This window comes from Aureobasidium pullulans, assembly GCF_000721785.1.
Source record: "Aureobasidium pullulans EXF-150 unplaced genomic scaffold scaffold_9, whole genome shotgun sequence".
In the NCBI taxonomy this organism is placed as follows: domain Eukaryota; kingdom Fungi; phylum Ascomycota; class Dothideomycetes; order Dothideales; family Saccotheciaceae; genus Aureobasidium; species Aureobasidium pullulans.
In genome coordinates this window covers 820,227-836,351 of record NW_021941029.1, presented here as the reverse complement: position 1 = coordinate 836,351, position 16,125 = coordinate 820,227, and the positions used below count along the sequence as shown (strand labels likewise).

At 46.1% G+C, this 16,125-nt stretch overlaps 6 protein-coding genes across 6 annotated transcripts; 3 read left to right on the top strand and 3 right to left on the bottom strand.

Moving 5' to 3' along the window:
* Positions 1-2,288: 2,288 nt before the first annotated feature.
* Positions 2,289-3,164, bottom strand: M438DRAFT_365439 (uncharacterized protein; the record flags this gene model as incomplete). Its single annotated transcript, XM_029907795.1, has 3 exons — positions 2,771-3,164; positions 2,387-2,718; positions 2,289-2,334 (listed from the first exon to the last, which is right to left on the bottom strand). The coding sequence occupies exons 1-3, from the start codon at positions 2,789-2,791 to the stop codon at positions 2,289-2,291; spliced, it is 399 nt and encodes a 132-aa protein (XP_029760740.1). The 5' UTR covers positions 2,792-3,164.
* Positions 3,165-3,957: 793 nt separating this feature from the next.
* M438DRAFT_355463 (uncharacterized protein) lies at positions 3,958-5,541 on the top strand (the record flags this gene model as incomplete). The annotated part of the gene is made up of 1 exon (XM_029907034.1): positions 3,958-5,541. One exon carries the CDS (start codon positions 3,958-3,960, stop codon positions 5,539-5,541), a length of 1,584 nt encoding a protein of 527 aa, XP_029760739.1.
* Positions 5,542-9,910: 4,369 nt separating this feature from the next.
* On the bottom strand, positions 9,911-12,561 carry M438DRAFT_392650 (uncharacterized protein). The gene has a single exon (XM_029909094.1). It carries the CDS (start codon positions 12,555-12,557, stop codon positions 10,050-10,052), a length of 2,508 nt encoding a protein of 835 aa, XP_029760738.1. The 5' UTR covers positions 12,558-12,561; the 3' UTR covers positions 9,911-10,049.
* A 228-nt stretch (positions 12,562-12,789) lies between these two features.
* Positions 12,790-13,519, top strand: M438DRAFT_215837 (uncharacterized protein). Its single transcript, XM_029899439.1, has one exon. It carries the CDS (start codon positions 12,845-12,847, stop codon positions 13,349-13,351), a length of 507 nt encoding a protein of 168 aa, XP_029760737.1. The 5' UTR covers positions 12,790-12,844; the 3' UTR covers positions 13,352-13,519.
* A 1,135-nt stretch (positions 13,520-14,654) lies between these two features.
* On the bottom strand, positions 14,655-14,943 carry M438DRAFT_345670 (uncharacterized protein). Its single transcript, XM_029905502.1, has one exon. It carries the CDS (start codon positions 14,875-14,877, stop codon positions 14,662-14,664), a length of 216 nt encoding a protein of 71 aa, XP_029760736.1. The 5' UTR covers positions 14,878-14,943; the 3' UTR covers positions 14,655-14,661.
* M438DRAFT_345669 (uncharacterized protein) lies at positions 14,724-16,122 on the top strand. The gene has a single exon (XM_029905501.1). The coding sequence runs from the start codon at positions 15,172-15,174 to the stop codon at positions 16,090-16,092; it is 921 nt and encodes a 306-aa protein (XP_029760735.1). The 5' UTR covers positions 14,724-15,171; the 3' UTR covers positions 16,093-16,122.
* Positions 16,123-16,125: the final 3 nt, after the last annotated feature.

The window sequence follows — 16,125 nt, the reverse complement described above, 5'->3', positions numbered from 1 at the left end:
GAGCCTCCAGCTGACTGAGCTTTTCGGTCAATCGGTCGACCTCTTCTCTCTTTTCAGATTCCAACTGCTTGAGTTTCTCCTTCATATTCCCGAGTGCTCTCGACTGGTCCTCCTCCCGTTCGCGACTTTTTGTTTCAAGATATTTGAAGTTTGCCTTTTCTGCATCTTGGTAACTGGCCGTTCGCTGAACCATGAGCTCTGTGGCGTCGTCCATCGATCGAAGATCTTGTGTCTTCAAGGCAATTTCTCCGTCGAGTTTCGAGATAACATCGTTGGCATTGTTGATCGTAATCTCTGCATTTTTGAGAAGCTCAGTCGACGCTCGATCTGCTTCCTCGTACGTATCGGCATTCTCGCCAATTTGCAAATCCCGCTCAAGAATGGTTACACGAAGGTCCTCCATTTCAGCCACGATTGTATCTTCTCTTGCAGCAATCTGAGCCATGACGGCCGTCGAATCCTCCTCTAACGTTACAATACGGCCATTTGCTGCCTCGATTCTGGCCTGGAGGGCGGCTATCTCTGCTGCCGACTCGGACTGAAGGTCTTCAAACCTGGCTACGATCTTGCGCAGTGACAACTCCCTGGTCTTTGTGGTTTTGGTCTGATCACGGAGGTCCTGCTGGAGGTTTTCCACCGCAGCCCATGCGCGACATACTTGATCTTGGCTCGATACCAAATTCGCAGCGATGATTGATGCGGCATATCTGGCAGTCTCGGCACATTTCCTCAGTTTGAATACCGAAGCTTCGTGTGCTCTTCGAGTGGTTCTCTTGGTCTGGTTCGCTTCGTCGATCGATTCACGCAGTCTATCGATCTCGGAGGCCTTGGTGTTGATGTCCATAGTGGCCGCCTCGTTTGTGTTGTCGGTTTCATAACGCAAGCTTTTGAGGTCTCGTTCCAGCCGCTGAATCGAAAGTTCAGCCTCGAGATGTCGGTTGATTGCCGATCTCATCTTTTTGGCGATTCGACTAAAGTTGTACGAGGCTGTCGAGTTGATTGAACTGACTCTTGATGCATTGTCTGTCTTCAGAAGTTTAACGGTCTCCCGGTTCACTCGGACTATGTGTGCTGTTTCGTTCTTGATCGACTCGACTTCTTCTTCCAGACCAAAAGTTTTCTGTCGCGCTTCATCTCTCTCTGATCGGGTCGAGAGCAATAGTGCCTCGAGATATTCAATCGACTTGCAGTCTTGTTCAGACCTCTCTGCATGCGACCTTTGCAGCAATACGAGCTCTGCCTTGGTCTTCTCTTTCTCGGATGTTTCTTGTTTCACGCTTTCGACCAGTGCACCGATACGTTTTTCGATCTCTTCGTCCACTGTCTTCTTTGCCTTGCTGGCACTGAGGGCGTGGCGTTTCGCATCGTTTGTCGCAACTCGAGCGGTCGATCGGAGACGTGAGGCTTCCGTCTCTGCGTCGTTCTTCTCTCGGATGAGTTTCTCTCTCTCGGCAGTCCACTGTTTATTATCTTCTTTCCGCTCGTCCATTTCTCTATGCCATCCAAGCGATACACCAGACTCTCCGGCTTGTCGAAATTCGTTGATCTTCGTCAGGATCTTCTCGTTCAGTGTTGCATGGTCGCGACATTCACTTTTTTCTAAAAGTCTGGCGGCGATATCCTTGCTTCGATCGATCGTGGTCTTGACTCTATCCAGTGTCGTCTCACCTCCGAGACGGTCGATTACGTCCTCCAGCCGGTCCAACGTCTCGTCGACTGATGGTTTGGTCGGATTAGACTGACGTAACTTCTGAATCGCCATTCCGGCAATCTGTTGATACCACAGACTCAGCTCCTGCTGCTTCTTGAATGCGGTGGTGTTGTTTGTCTGTGCCATGGTGATGGGTTCGTTGCAAGGGTTTAATTGGGATGATGCAGTTGTGATGATGTAGTTCGAACGAATCTCGTCCGTCCGTGAGACGAATCCATCCCTGACCGACTTCGGTCGTTCCTGCTCTACTTGTGGATTTGAAACACTCGATCGATTGACATGAACGCTTGGCACGGCTCTGGATAGTCACTACCACGACAAGAGGAACGGAATGCAATCGAGGCCGAGTCATTGGTCTGTGCGAGAGGTTGTCGTTCGCACGTCTTCATTTCTGCTCGAAACGTGGATTTAACGAATGATTCAAACTTCATATTCTGTTGATTGCTGCAGAGCTATTATACCAGTGTTGGTGCAGTCTCTATCGACTCTGATGGCGCGTCTTCTTGACCCATTCCTTGCACAATGATGATGACTCAACTCCAACTATACCGCATGTGTGTCCTTGCTGCCTAAAATTCTACTCTTCTTTGATGTCGTTCTCCAGGAGCTCTTCGACCTTCGATCTGTATTCTGTTAGCATAGAAGTGCAAGTGGTTTGAAATGGTGGAGACCAACTTCAAAGTCTTGTTCGTCAGCTCCTGGTTTTCGGCCAACTCCATTGCGATCTTGGTGCTGTTCATAGCCATTCTGACGACCCGCAGGAATGCTGCATTGGTGCCTCCCAGGGCGTCTTCTCCACCTCTGCCGAAGATCCACGACTCGATCGCTCCTTCGACCTGTTCCTGTTGGTACTTGATACTCTCAATAACATTTTCCATCGTCTTGATCTGTTGGACGACGACGAGGGCTTGTTGAGATGAGTCCTCAAAGTGTACCCTCTTTGTTCGAGGCATATCTGTGTCGGAGGATGGTCTCTTCTGAGCAACGATCGACTTTAGAGGTGCAGGCTGGAAACATGAGCAATGTCCACAACTGTGGACTGAAGGAAATAAAGCTTACGTTGTTTTCTTTTGGTGCCATTGCTGTTTGACTTTGGTTTGATCGACCGAGCTTTCAATAGCTGATGGCGTTGACAACGAGGTGCGTATCCGATGATGCTGATGAACAGCTTGCCATTCGACGAATAGTTGCAGTTGATGGAGTTGACAGAGCTGACCGAGAGTGTGGATGGAGTTGAAGTTGCATGCAACAAGGAATGGATTCGAAGCGAAGTCGAATGACGTTTGTGCTGAAGGTATTTGATATTCATGAGGAAGGAACTAAATGAGATTTCCTTACAGCTTCATATCGTCGCGTGGGAGCCAACAGTTGGGTCGACAAACATTAACCCTCGTCGTCGCTTGGCAATTGAAGCGTAATATTTGCAATTTCTCGAATAACGATTGGTCATCACACAAGTTCTGGTACCTAATGTCAAGAAGGAAAGCTTGACATATGATTGCAATGGCGGAACGGCTTGTGATGACGATGATCTGTACAAACTTCAGCCACAGGAAGTTGCGACTTTCAACGCTGCCTGCTACAAACCTCGTTCGAGCTTTCCACTTTCATAGGAAGCGATGACCAACAAATTGATTAGTAAGCATTCTCCCATCTCCATGTCATAAAGTCCCCCTCGTCTCTTCTTTTCCCAAACCAAACAATCAAATCAAACCACAATCATGACACCAGAACTCCTCCTTTCTATTCTCTCCGATTGGGAAAACGAAATGCTCAATTGCCAATGTCATTTCGAGAATGTCTCTCCAACGACCGCCGAGCTCGCCGACCTCATTCGATCGCCTCCTGTCGCATCAATCCTCAACAACAATCTCGAACTCAAGTCATCAATCGAGTCATTTTTCAACAAGATGATTTGCTACACTGTCTGGGCCAAGATCACAGGCATCGGTCAACCTGCTGAAGCTCACGTCCAATCGGAGTAAACGTAAGTTTGAGTCACTCGATATCAACGAATCTTCGATCTGATCAATGTAGCAGCCAAGACGACACCACAAGATCCTTTTCTTTCGAGATAGGACGACGACGACGACATCAGGGAAGAGGGAGAAGAACGCGACTTGCTTCGATCGCTTGCTATGAAAATTACACAATCAAATATTTTCTGACCTTGCCTGTGAACTTCATTCCACCGTGAAATGCCTCCCTCTTGTTTGTGAATTGCCGTTGTGATCAAGAGCTAAGCAATGAGTATCCCTTCGTCGTCTGTATCCTGCGTCGAGGAAACCGCGAACGATTCGCATTCTTGCTCCGCCAATATTCAATTCATCTTTTTCCATCGATTCGTTCCTACCCAACAGTCTCCTTCTTCTTCAAGCTCGGTCGACTCAATTCAACTTTCAAACGATTCGTTCCCACCCAACAGTCTCATTTTTGTTCAAGCTCGGCCAAGCTCAATTTCATTCGGAACCACCATGTCGAACTTCATCATCTCACAAACCGACATTGACGCGATGTGCTCGCAACTTGAGCCAGACCCGGACCCAGGCACGTTACCACAAATAGACGAACAGGACGACGAAAACGCAGACATCGTTCAGAAGACACGACAGACGACTCTGTCGTTTGTGCCGTCTGCGATGAGTTCCTCGAGACGAACAGTACTGAGGCAACCTTTGGATCGAGGCGAGTTTCGACAGCGCTCGGATGGCAACAATGTTTTCATCGACAAGATAATGAAGGGAGGATACACACCGTTCTTGTTGGAGCTCGTACGACAGCAGCGACTTATCCTCAAGTCCGAAGAGGTCGACGAAGACATACTGTTTGGTTGTTTCTTTCGAATCATCATGGGTATCCACTCCAAAGTGTTGATAGGGGTTATGCAAGGGGACATAGCTGAGCGATACCATGCGGACAAGGAAACCAAGCAAATACTGGATCTATTACTGGAAGAGGCCACTGGATCCAAAAGACCTGGTATCTACTGCAATTCCATTGGAAGAACATCTGATGGGTCGGCGTTATCGAGAAACGAATTGATTATTGTTGTCGAAAAGATGCAAGCCTATATCGACAACGACAGCGACAATATTCAATCAAATATTGACATCGACTCCGTAAAAGGAATCTGGAAGCACGCCCACCAGAGATACCTCGTTAAGCCTGTTTGGAGGGTCCAGATCGAGAGATTTATTGACGGCGTAAAAAAACGGCTTTTGACCTCTCCCTCTCACACTCCAGATAGCCCTATGGATTCAGCAATTCTCGAATTCGGATACGGCCTGTACATCCCTGATCGACTGAAGGCTCATAGAAGCCATACCGACTCCAATTACATCATGAATTTATTCGAGTCGATCTGCCATGTAATGTGGCCAGGAATTTTTCGACTACACCAGTTCGCTATCTTCCTGGTCGTTACACCAGACGAAGCCGCGACTTCTGAGATGGTATTGACCCTATGCGGAAACGGGTATCATTCCCATGGTACGGGTTTCTCCCATCACGCAGCCGGACAGTCGAGTTCGAAGGCATTCCAACTGTTCAAACCACGGATGACTGCAGAGTTTCTTGAGTGGTCGATCAAAAACGGGCCATTGGAGGCAAACGTTGCAGCATGGAATGAGGATAACGCCTATGGTGCGTCGGGCGAGACGGAGAACACATCAATGACGGAGAACACGTCAAAGTTGAACGAGCTTGCTGTACTCGAGGAAGAGGCCAAGGTGGTAGCATTGACAATCTGTCAGCAAGAGGGTGTGCTGGATCTATGCGATGAGATCGATGACATCGTTGGTGAATTCGATGTTGAGTCTGGATCTGGATAGGATGGGAAGGGGTACTGTATGTACCATGGAGACGATGACTCTCAGAGAGTTTGTGTTGTCAGTCAATACTTCCAGACATATTTTGCAAGTCATTTCTTTGTGTTCCAAAATACAGCTCTTTTCAAAGTTACCAGTGGACATGTTGAACTTTTGACAGAGAAGGAACACAGGGGAATGTGAACAGAGGATGCTTTCCACTTTGACCGGACGCTTGCAACCTAACTCCAATCATGAGTTGACGGTTTACGCATGACTCTTGGAATCAGAAGCAATCATCTTTATATATTTCCAGAACACAAGCGGCTCCTGCGTAAACGTTGAAAAGAGTAGCCAATACCACATGATAATCAATCACCAATCGATCAGCAAATGCATGGCAATTAACGACAATGTTGCCGAGATTGACAATTTCATAATGAAGTAGATTGCAAAGAGAGAGACACAATTCTTCGTGCGCTCCCGGCGGTGGAATGTTATAACAGATAACCTTTGATCGGGTCCTATCAAATAAGGTCCTCCTCGATATGCCATGGTAAGTGTGCAGAACTATCCTTTCCTCGAGTCTGGTGCAGCTTTTTGTTGTTCGTCGTGAGTTTTTCTATTTTCCGGAGCAGTGCTGCATCCCCGATAGTGGACGTCTCTACGTTAGATGTCGTCATTATTCTCGTGTGCAGGAGTCGTGGGAATTCGCCACCCCCAACTTTGATCTCGATCATTAGATAGCTCGATTTCATAGCTCTACGACCGTAGATACAGGTATTTGATGCTATATACAGCTCTAGTTGCTTCAAAAGTTGGTGTAATAGCTTAAGGTAACCCTGCCCCTACTGCCTCTAATTTTTGAGCAATATTAGACCATTGTTTAATACGCATTCTAGGCATAGATTCCTGCTATAATAATGCCGCTTAACGACTACGATAAGGACCTTATATAGGCCATGTTTTGTAACAACTGCGACGTTAATACTATCCTTAAAGTAGTTCCCTATACTGCTTAAACTACGCTCTATCGCATGTAGCAGAATATTAAGCTCTTTAGCTAAGTCCGTAAGCTATCCTCTACCCTTAAGCGTATAGGGGGTCCTTATAAGATTACGCTAGTAATGCAAGTCTACGCTATAGAATTGCTTACTTATAGAAACGACCTATAGGAATAAGAGCTAGCCTTTAAGTTATAGTGCAAATTTAACATAGAAGTTTACCGTTTAACTATTAGTCGTATACTAACTAAGGAGCGACTCTCGAGCAAGGTTAATACTCGTATTATAAGCTATTAGTCTATCGCTAAATAAGGCATATACGAAGAGTAGCTCGCTAAGCTAACGTCTTATAGTCGCGAGGTCGATATAGACCCGATAGAAATGCTTATCTATCTCGATAAATCTATAGTAAGTAAGAAGGTAATGTTTTGACGACGGTTATAGTTAGTAATCGGTCTACCTATGTATATAAGGTTAGAGCTAGTATCTAAAGTTAGATGCTTAGTGCTACTAGTACTAGATGTCTATAGGTATCTCCCTAGATCGACCCTCGTCGTCGAGGGCGCTATTACCTAGGCTATCTACGAGCACTAGCTTAAAGCAGTTATATTACCTTAGAGCAAGCCATTTCTAGGTAGAAGGTCGATTATTATTATAGACAATTGCTTAACCTATTACTTAGATAAGGTAAGTTTAAGAACTAGTATATTTTAGTAGTACCCTAACACGTAGTAGATTACTAAGTTAGGTCGCTAGTTTAGCGTATATATGCTCTACTTGCCGCTGTACTCGCTATATCTAAACCCTATTAAATAGACCTTCTATCTCTTAAAATTATAGCTTCAAAGCTATTAGGATCTAGCTCCTCGAGTTAGCGAGATAGATGCTAGAGCGTATAAGGCGGCATAGATCTAGTACCTTAAAAGGGCGACGTATTAGGCTCTAGATGATGTTAATGTAAGAAATTTGTTTATTAGGAGCAAGGTATCTACTTAGATCTAATGGTCGCTACTAGCATAGCTACTCGATAAGGCCGACGAGAAGATAGATATAATGCTTAGCGTACGATTAGTATAGTCGTCTCTACGGCTAGTCTAAGCGTAAGGGGTCGAGTTAGGTAAATTCTACGATAGGCGCTAGGTTTGCTTAAATAAATCTACGAATTTAGTTAGTTCTTTATAGACGACAATATAAAGGCTAGACTGCTTTATAATACGCGATAACTGCTTATTAGATAAGTTAAATAGTATCCGTAAGTTCTAGAAGTCTTACTCTAGTAATACCTTAACTCTATTAAGGCCCGTAGACTAGTTAGGGTAAGTCAATTTTAGATGCTCCTAAAAGGCGTCCTAGTTTGCTATAGTATTTAGCTCTACCGGTACCGGTAAGACCTAACGGGTTTAAGGAACATCTAGCGTAGCTAGCAAGGCAATAGATAGCTCTTAACCTTAAGGTTAACCGACATAGAAGTAGTTAATAGTCGCTAGGGTAGATAGCGACCCTTAGGTTAGTCTTATAGCTAGCTAAGCTCGCTTTTAAAGCTCTATCTTGTACTACTAATAGTAACGAATAATTAGCTCTCGTATTGCTCTCGAGGGTCGTTTAAGCGTGCTCTCGTTCGCCCTTATAGAGTCTCGCTACTTAGCTACTACATTAAATAGGACCTCGTAATGCTAACTATAGTAAACAAAGTAAGTAAGGCCTCTACGAGCGTAGATATAGTAATAGGTAGGGTTCTTGCACTACTAGTAGGTTATAATAGAGTCCTAGAATAGAGCTCGTTCTATGTAATTAGTAGTCTATAATTCTAAACGTTTAGAGCGACGACGGCGAGCAGGTTAGGGTATAGAAATTAGCATAATAGTAGTAGTAGTAGCCTCGTACGAGGGAGGTAGCTCTAGCTTAGGTTTAGAGCTATCGGTAGTCTAGATAGAGTCGATTATAATAGATAAATCCTTTATGCTACTACTAGCATTATAGCAAATAAGGTCTATTACCTTTTGCTAGCGCTCGCCTACGCCTTTAACCCTTATTAAAGTAACTACTTTAGTCTAACGTATACTACGAGCACCGATCGATATAAGTAATACTTAGATCTTATAGGGCAGATAGCTATTAATATTCTTGCTTCTAAGCTAGGGGATAATACTAGCATCTATCTCCTTTAGAATAGTAGCCTAAGGCTTATCGGTATTAACGATATTAGTGTCGTCGTTAGAGACCTTTTAGTACACCTAACGACTTTTAAATTATAGCTTAAAAGCAATAGGAGCTAGAATAGGAGGGGGCGGTAGCGACGATGTATTTAACTGTCTAACGTTAGTATTTTACTATACTCTATTTAAGGGGCCCTTCTTCTTAGTATTAGTAAGTGCCTTACAAATTTTAGTTGCTTTACTAGTAGTAGTCGACCTTAAGGTAGTATTACGATGTTTAACGACTAGTTTAACGGACCGCTTTGCGGGTAGCTTCGAAACGGCGAGTACTTATATTCTAGCCTTTCTTAACGTACTTATTATTCTAGTTTTTCCTAACGTATTAGGTACGTCTACGAGCACCTTCCTACTTTTTTTTAGAGCTATTAGACTTAGTTATTATTATTAGGTAGATGTTTTACGTTTATTATTAGCCTTACGAGGGGTTAACTTTATAGGCACGTCGGCATTAATAAGTCGAACCGGAGCTATACTACGCGTCGATCGAGTTAGCCTTATAGAGGGACCTTTCTTAGGGTCGTCTTCGAAGTATATAAGCCTCTTACTAGTAGTTAGAGACTAATAAGTTAGTGCCGGAGAGGGTAGAGCTTCTAAGAGCTTAGATTTAGCTTCGGGCGCAGTATAAGCTATAGATACGGATCGCGAGCGCGTACGAGGTCCGGAGTTATTAATAACGTCGAGAATAGCTTAAGCATCTTAAGAAGTAGTTATATCGATAATTATAATAGTTTATTTAGACGTGGTTGTAGTGTTATATAGAGAACTAGAAGGTAGAGGGCCCCCTAGAGCATTAACTTTGAAGCCGAGAGGCTCGAATTCCTACAACTCCTGTACACGAGAATATAACTACTAGTCGTATAACCATTGTTATCGGCGTCGTCGTCTAGATTTCGGCTTACCCGTTAGACATATGTCTTGTAAGGGTAAGGCATGCTCCGAACCACCCTTGTAGTAAGGTAAAAGTTACCCTATCATTGTATAAAATGTTTCCAAGACTGGTGGTGAATTGGAAGAGGCGCAATAATTTGATAATTGGCTCGACATCTTCGAACGATCGGCAAGACACGTGATCCATCGGCGTCCGCGACTCTCGGCGCCGACTTCACAAATCGGACGGTTACGAATTCGAACACTTACTTGGCAAGCTCGAATATTCGAATGTTACGAGGACGAACTCGCTCTTGCATCTGTGAATCTCATGTATAGTTTCATACCAATAGATATGTTCAAAGTAGGTAAGCTTATACGCATATCAACAATTTCGTGACCTCTCTTTCTGCTTGTCCGATGGCCGAGCCTCACTCGATCGACTTCATTTCTGGGGCCAAGATTTGCTACTTCTGCTCAAAGTCTTCTTTGATCCACTGATGAACAACGCTGGTCCGTCTCCAGACACGTCCCGTGGGAGAGGGAGAACGACAAAGCTCGACAGGACGCTGTTCCAGACAACACAGAACGTGTTCGTGTTTGCGCAAGACCTGCATGCGTACTGCATAGGCTCATCGATCGTCCATGCCGCCTTCGTGTCCTTTATCACTCCCTTGACACAGTTCGACGAACTTCGAATATCCTGCCAATTCATGCCGGTATTGCCGGTCATGTCGGCGAACTGCACCACCTGTTGATTCCATGCCGCCTGTGTTGATGCTTCGAGCGCCGAACCGTCGCTTTTCGTCAATTTGTCTTCGGTAAAGATGAAGTCGGATCCAAGTTCGGCGGAGACTGCCTCGACTTTCACTGTCTTTTGACGACGTGGCCTCGTCATCGCGATCGAAGCCGAGTCGACCGCCTGTCGTTTCTTGCCGCGCGATCTCAGTGGTCCTTCGCTGGATTCTTTGGCGGCGTCTACAGGCGGAGTCTCTTCGATGCTCTGCATAACCGTATCTTGCTCGTGACGTGGTAGACTTTCGGTCATCCTCACCGTGTTCTCTCGTTCAATATCATCTTGATCGACATGTCTGACGTCGTCGTCTTTCACGACTGTGGGTGATGCATCTTGTTGCATCACATCGACCGACGGCCGAGAGTCTTCTTCGACTTCGATTTCATTCGAAGATGATACGGTACGGAATTTATGAATCGGCGAACAGGCGGCATCTGGACGATCATCCTCGATTACCAACGAGAAGTCAAACGTTGCTTCTCTCAGGCGAGACTCAGCGCGACTGTCTTTCAGGTCGATTCGTTTTTCCGGCTGGACAGGAGAGTCTCGAGTCTCATTCTCATCGATGAACTGTGCCAGGACAGTGTCTCGTCTGGCTCCAGTCGAAGTTTTCGAGGCGATCGGCTCTCTTCGAGCCAGTTCTTCGATAAGTCTTGCTTTGTCCTCTTGTAGTGCTGATATTTGTTCGTTTTTAGTCTTGATGATCTTCTGTTTCTCCTCCTCCTTTTCATGGTTTGTTCTGACAATTTCTTCGTTCGACCTTTCTTTCTGCTCTTTCTCTTGCATTGCTCTTGTGACTTCTCTATCATCTTTCTCGCTTTGCTCCTTTTTCTGCCTCTCTTGCTCAATTCTCTTGGCCTCCTTGGTCCAATTCGCCTTCTGTGTGATCATCTCCGCGCGTTGACTGGTGTTGCTTTCGATAAGGTCGGCAATTTTACCCAATATGTCATCGCCAAACATCTTTCTCAGCTCTCGGTCGGTGTCATGCATGCCATGTATCCTGGTAATATAATCTGGTCCGAAACGCAACTCCAGGCCTCTCAGGTCTGAACTTCGAGATCTGTTGATCTCAACGATCTCGGAAATCCTATTCAGGTATTCTTCGCCGAATCTCCGCTTCAAGTGTTGGATGATACCACACATCTCATCGATTGCATATTGGTAATTAACTCCAAGCTGCGATTCCAACGATTCCATGACCGACATACATGCGTCGTATCCTTGTTCGAGGCGATTGATCTGCTCGGCATAATTCGAGCCGAAATGAGATTCCAGAGCGTCGATCTGTTCTTTGTAATGGTTGCGGCTCGACAATGTGAAGTTCAGCTGATGACCGTCTACCAGCCTCTCTCGCTCAACATAGAGTTTGGCGTTCTTACGGGCGTCATCTCTTTCTTTGGTCAATCGATCGATCTTTCCGGTATCATCTTTCCAGGCTTCAATCTCCGCTGTCAATTCACCCATTTGGTCGAGAAATTCCGACTCTTTCTCACGGCAGACCTCGGAATGCTTCGACTCAAGGCTGACAATCTTGGATCTAAAACTCCGTCTGAGCTTTCGGTGCCTCTTCTTCGTATCGTTCAGATTCTTGTTATGATGGCCTATAATCGTATTTGTCCTTTCGAGCAAGTCATCAAAGAGCTGGTGTCCTTTCGATATCTCTTCCATTTGTTGATTGATGATAATGTTTGCCTCCAAGATAAACGACTCATTTTCTTGCTTGGCCGTCTCCAGTTTGATTTCGAGTTGCCGAACTCGTTCTTGTTCCAGTCCAAGAGCATCAGTCTGACGGTCGAACGAGGCTTTCAAATCTTCGATCTCAACCTGTTTGTTGGCTAAGATCTCGCGGTATCCTGATATCTTGATTCGAGAAGAGCGACAGATTGACCGTTGAATGCTGGTTGCATTTACTCCGTCAGACTCTTGCCTTTCGATTTCGGCTTGTTTTTGGCCGAGCATTGTCCATAATTGCAGTCGAATGACATGTGATCGATCGGCGGTGGATTTGGCCTTGCTCAAGACCTTTGCAATAATCTCTCGACTGGTATCGTACCGGTTGAGCTCGTCGTCTGCAGCATCTCGTTCTTCGATGACATAGCTCAGCTCCTTCGTCAATTCGTCGACTCGAGTAATCAACAATTCTTCGTTGCTAGGCATGGCTTTGTTCAAACTTTGATTGTCGGAATTTGATTCGATATGTTGTGTGTGTTCGATTGAAAATTCGCGGAAGGTTTGATGTTGATACGAGGCTTCAAGATCACGACCATTGCACCTTCCCATACCGCGACCATTACAGTTTCCAAAGCCACTACCAGAATTTGGTCAAATCAACAATGATGTCAGACTCACCGAATCTTAACTTCGATCCAACTACAGCCAGACAATCATTCTCTCCACACAACACGCTACACCATCAAGCAATATCACGCATCGAACTCTCCAACATGCATCCACTGGCATTCAAGCTAAACCCCCTGCCACCAATCAGCATGGCTAAAGTCAGAAAGACCCGAGCATCAAAGGCTACGGAACTCTCTGAAGATCCAATCGAGTCATCTACCCAAATCTCCACCCAAATGCCACCAACCCCACCCAAGAAGAAGCCAATCGGTCGACGAAAGGGAGAGAGACCGAGAGCAGTCGTCAAGAGATCCCCGGTTGAGGTCGAGATCAAGAAGGAGGAATCGACTCAAGAACCTCCGCCCTACAATCGCTACCAGGCATTTGCCTCTCAACAAATGACCGACCAAGACGAGAGGATGATCGACCTATTGTCAAGCTTCGACAAGATCTTCGGCACTGACTGGTTGAAGGATTGGACATTGTTCAACCGAGCTGGAATCCTTGACTGTGAATCGATCGATGATGACGGCTTCGCTCGACTTGGTTTGATCAAAGGTGTTCGTGAGGGAAGTCTATTCGAAGGCTTTGTCAAGGGACGTCTCTATTGATGGAGGCTTCGACACTCAGTGGAGCGGGAAGCGGTCGTTTTATTTGTCTGCTCTCTTGAGTATTTTGTTCGTCGTGGTCGATTGAATGGAGGGTATCCGGGGGTATACGCCGTACGAATGCGAGGGATGTAACATGAGACATAATTATAGTGTGCACTGGATCAAGCTTATTTTCGAGTATATCAAGAGGCTGGCTCCTCTCGAATTAGAAATACATTAACTGTTTGAGACATCCACATCTGGCATCTCGATAACTGAACTATACAGCGCGTAAAACTCTAGATTTCTGTCAACCCATTGGTGTTGGTGGTGAGTCCGAGTCGAAACTCCAAGATTGAAACGACTCGTGTCAATCAGGATTTACCCTGTTCAGAGCACATATAGGTATGTTTACTCTGTTTGTTTCTACATTTTAGCCTCTTTTGGAAATAACTAAATGAGCTGCAACTATTGTGGAAACTTGGGCAACTCCGGTACAAGAGCGAATCGTAATACCAGTGGGTCCAAGGAGCAGTCTACAACAGGGGTCTAAGCGTCCCAGCATCGTTGTTTCTCAAGACCTATAATAGTACTGACAACTCAAAAAACTTAGCCTGCCTGCACCCTTGGCTGTCTCCTTGGACAAATCACAAATGCTCAGAACTGTCGTGCTTTCTCAAAGATGAACAGATGGAGATAGTGGAGACCCGCGCGCATCCGTGCTCAAGCCTCACCGCCCTGGCAGCCTCGTCCACGACTGCACCTTCCTCACACTGCATTCTTCGTCTACCGATTGGGGACCAGACAATTCTCCCCGAGACATCTCGTTATCGCAGATGTACTGCGCGTGTTGATCAATCTATGAACAGGGTCGCCATCATTATCTCGAATCAGCAAGCATGTCTTCCCACGGCACGGAACCAAGCGTATATTGCAGTGGAGATCATCACTATCTGATGCCTCTTGTAGATTGCTTTGACAAGCACGTGAAGTGCTCTTACAGTTCACGTTTTCGCTTCGTGCAATATCAAAATATTGCATTGCAGAATCACTTACCTTTTACAGCAGGCCAGTCTCAAACACCACCATGATCATCGCTGCAGGCCGATAGTTTTCAGCTGAGTTTTCCGAAAGACATTATGCTCAAAGGAAGACTGCTGGCTTCTCTCTAACATGATGGCTATTCGTAAACGATGTCAATATTCGAGACCAACTGTTCGTTGCCGACAGCAGGTACCCGCTTCGTCGAAAGTCCCGATGTGCGTGGCACCCTCGACATTCTCTGGAGCTGTCTAAGTGTGCTACTTCTCTGCACTTGGTCCATCCAACACCTACCCATTCCGCATCAATGCCGTCCTCGCAGCGTACGTCAGCAGATCAACAAATTCTTTTACCAGCTGGGGATCAAGTTGCGGTGGATGCTGGTCACACTCATCGCCCCAGAGCTGCTCTGCGGTGTCGCTGCCGAGGAGTGGCTGAACGCTTGCAAGGCTGCCCGAATACTTGCTGAGAAGCCAGATGACGAGATTGAATGGACGGCGAGCCATGGTTTCTTCGCGCAGATGGGAGGTTTCAGACTTCGATTCCGAGATGCCGACAGCCAAAATTCAAGAAGAACGTCTGACACCACTACCAACGAGGTATCGCCAGAGAAACATGGCATCGCCGCGCCATACCAAGAGCCTCTGCTCAGTCGGCTCAGCTATCCTCATGCGAACAATTGGAGCTACGTCTCCGGAACCTCTTGAACCGTTCAGTCTCAGGAAGGGCTGCTTCCGAGCCCAGTCAATGTCGCCATCCGCGAGAAGAGCTTCAAGTCCGTTGCTTGGGACCTGAATATTATGTCCAAACAGCACGCTGTGTTGTCAACGTCTTTTGGGCCGGCTGAATGGAGTCCTGATACGCGCAACGGAGCTCTGATCGAACAAATGATGGTGCAGAGACAGACCGACCCTCAGGCAGGAGAAATTGCACTGATGGCCATGAGGATGACCACCGACACATGGAATTTGAGCCTTGAACAAATCCGACTCGCGCGGAAGTATGGTATCATCAAAACACTTCCCAGTATGAGCAAAGAGGATCTAGATGCGATGAGCAACAGTGATGGCCTCGCCAAAGCACTGGCTGTATGTCAAGTCCTCTGGCTCATTATTCAGATGATCTCGCGCGCCACATCTTCACTCTCGGTTTGCCAACTTGAAGTAGCGACTGGAGCCTTTGCGATCACCACCTTCTTAACGTATGTCTTTCTATGGCAAAAGCCACAGGGTGTTGCGAGACCGATTTACATAGATTCTGCACGAAGACCCACCGTAGACGAAGCTTGGGAGCTAGCGCAGTGTGGACTCGAGGAGACAAGTTCACTGCTCTATCGCGCCCGGAGCTGGAGACAGTCACGCGAGCATTTGAAGGCAAGAGCCTTCTCCAATACAATAATGCTGGTTTGTGCGACAGCACTTGGAGTGGTTCACTGCGCGGCTTGGAATTTCGAGTTCCCAGGAGAAGCAGAGAAGTGGGCATGGAGAGGTTGCGCTTTGGGGTCGACGATACTGCCTCTGTTTCTACTGGCGTGGCATGAGTTGTATCTGCGTTTTGCCTTTACAAAACACATCATCTTCTCGGTCGTCATCCTACTCGGCTTCATGCTGTACGGATTTACCAGACTGTTTATCATGGTGGAGATGTTTCGATGCTTGTTCTATCTTCCGGTTGATGCCTTTGTAACGACGTGGACGATAAACTTGCCAGGTATTTCATAGATGAGATTGTATACAAGATTTGGTTCGGAATCT

Bases quoted from the DNA above. Each gene is read 5' to 3' on its own strand.
- M438DRAFT_392650 (XM_029909094.1), bottom strand. From the start codon at position 12,557: ATGCCTAGCAACGAAGAATTGTTGATTACTCGAGTCGACGAATTGACG.
- M438DRAFT_215837 (XM_029899439.1), top strand. From the start codon at position 12,845: ATGCATCCACTGGCATTCAAGCTAAACCCCCTGCCACCAATCAGCATG.
- M438DRAFT_345670 (XM_029905502.1), bottom strand. From the start codon at position 14,877: ATGGCTCGCCGTCCATTCAATCTCGTCATCTGGCTTCTCAGCAAGTAT.
- M438DRAFT_345669 (XM_029905501.1), top strand. From the start codon at position 15,172: ATGTCCAAACAGCACGCTGTGTTGTCAACGTCTTTTGGGCCGGCTGAA.